This window comes from Caenorhabditis remanei, chromosome IV (assembly GCF_010183535.1).
Source record: "Caenorhabditis remanei strain PX506 chromosome IV, whole genome shotgun sequence".
NCBI classification, from domain to species: Eukaryota; Metazoa; Nematoda; class Chromadorea; order Rhabditida; family Rhabditidae; genus Caenorhabditis; species Caenorhabditis remanei.
The window spans coordinates 3,856,671-3,858,850 of record NC_071331.1 but is presented as its reverse complement, the minus strand read 5'-3'; the positions used below and the strand labels follow the sequence as shown (position 1 = coordinate 3,858,850).

General features: G+C 44.7%; 1 protein-coding gene across 1 annotated transcript; it reads left to right on the top strand.

The window, feature by feature from the left end:
• Positions 1–278: 278 nt before the first annotated feature.
• Positions 279–1,869, top strand: GCK72_012378 (uncharacterized protein; the record flags this gene model as incomplete). The annotated part of the gene is made up of 4 exons (XM_053729063.1): positions 279–361; positions 724–1,187; positions 1,236–1,529; positions 1,577–1,869. Coding segments are annotated over 4 exons (1,134 nt in total), but the record flags the coding sequence as incomplete, so codon positions are not given.
• Between the last annotated feature and the right edge of the window lie 311 nt (positions 1,870–2,180).

Genomic DNA, 2,180 nt, shown 5'->3' with positions numbered 1-2,180 from the left:
AGTTTGAATTTCAGACAATAAATCAATTTCAAGAAACACAAACTTTTTCAAAATTTCCCAAATTCCAGATCACCGTCCTCAACGCCGGTCGCCGTATGGGTCTCTCCTCTCTCGCCGGAAAAGTGTTCGTCACTGCAGGCCTCGGAGGAATGAGTGGTGCTCAACCGAAAGCAGCGAAGATTGCAGGATGCATCGGAGTCATTGCTGAAATAAGTGAGACGGCGTTGTTGAAGAGACATCAACAGGGATGGTTGGATGTTTATTCGAAAGATTTGGAGGAAATTGTGAATTGGATCAAGGAATACAGGGAGAAGAAAGCGGCAATTAGTATTGGTTACTTGGGAAACGTAGTGGATTTGTGGTGAGTTTATTGGGAAATGGTTTTATTATTAAATTGGTGGATAGAGGATAAGTAATGTAATCAAATTGAAACATAATTTTACCATACTTGCGTAACTCGCTCAAAACGCAAAATTATGAGCTAAATAATATACCAAAACGTAGATCTCGGCGAGTTCTATGTCTGTGACATACTACTAGCCGGATAGCGGATTGTTAATGTGCCGCGGGAGGTAAAAAGCGAAAAAAAGCGCAAAAATGGAAACGATTCGCCGGCTCGTAATAGGTCACAGACGTAGAACTCGCCGAGATCTACATTTTGGTATATTTTTCAGCTCATAATGGCGCGTTTTTACCGAGCCGGTTTGCAAGTATGAATTTTAGGGAACGCCTCGCCGAGGAACCCGAATGCCTTGTTGAGCTCGGAAGTGACCAAACTTCCCTTCATAACCCATTCCTTGGAGGATTCTACCCTGCAGGTCTCACCTTTGAAGAATCCAACGAACTCATGACATCTGACCCCGCGAAATTCAAAAAACTTGTTCAAGACTCTCTAATCCGGCAAATCGCCGCTATCGACAAGATTGCCGCTAAAGGAATGTACTTCTGGGATTACGGTAACGCATTCCTTTTGGAGTGCCACAGAGCTGGAGCCAACTTGCTTAGAGAGGATGCTCAGGATGATAAATCCTTTAGATATCCAAGTTATATGCAGGATATTATGGGCGACATTTTCTCAATGGGTTTCGGACCATTCCGCTGGGTTTGTACTTCTGGGAAACCTGAAGATTTGAGATTGACGGATCAGACAGCGTGCAAGATTATTGATGAGTTGAAGGAGACTAATGGTGACTTGATTTTCAAATATGAATCTCTTCTAAAATGAAAATTTTCAGTTCCGGAATACGTGAAACAGCAGTATCTGGACAACAAAAAATGGATAGAGGAGGCTGAGAAAAACGAGTTGGTCGTTGGATCCCAGGCACGTATACTGTATTCCGATCGTGCTGGAAGAGTCGCCCTGGCTGCTGCCTTCAATGAGTTGGTCAGAACTGGAAAGGTGTCTGCACCAATCGTGATCTCACGTGATCATCATGATGTGTCGGGAACGGATTCTCCATTCCGTGAGACTTCGAATGTATACGATGGAAGCGCGTTTACAGCGGATATGGCGGTTCAGAATTGTATTGGTAAGGTGATACCGAGCCAAACTTAATTTTCCGCTCAAATATTCCAGGAGACTCTTTCCGTGGCGCCACCTGGGTTGCTCTTCACAATGGAGGAGGTGTTGGATGGGGTGATGTCATCAATGGAGGCTTCGGACTGGTTCTCGATGGGTCTCCTGACGCGTCCCGTCATGCGGAGGGCATGTTGAACTGGGATGTTCCAAATGGAGTCGCACGTCGTTCTTGGTCTGGAAACGCCAAGGCGCAGGAGGCGATCCGTCGTGCGGAGCAGCAAGTCGATGGGATGAAAGTGACGATTCCAGTGGAGGCGGATGAGGAGCTGCTGAAGACTTTGAAGTTTTGAATTTGAGATTTTCGATTGATATTTTAGTGTGTATTTTGGGGAATAGGAATAAATGGTTGAAGGTAATCGAATGACAATTTGTACCAAAAACCAAGCATTAAAATGGCATATGTACATGTCGACCAGAGTTGCGCGGAAGTGATTTTTTCTAAAACGGAAGTCGGAAGTCGGAAGTAAAATTTCGAAAACGGAAGTCGGAAGCCGGAAGTCGGAAGTTGGAAACCGGAAGTCGGAAGTCGGAAGTCGGAATTCCGCGCAACTCTGATGTCGACTATACATGAAAGTAAATTATTTTTTCTGTTTCGAGTGAT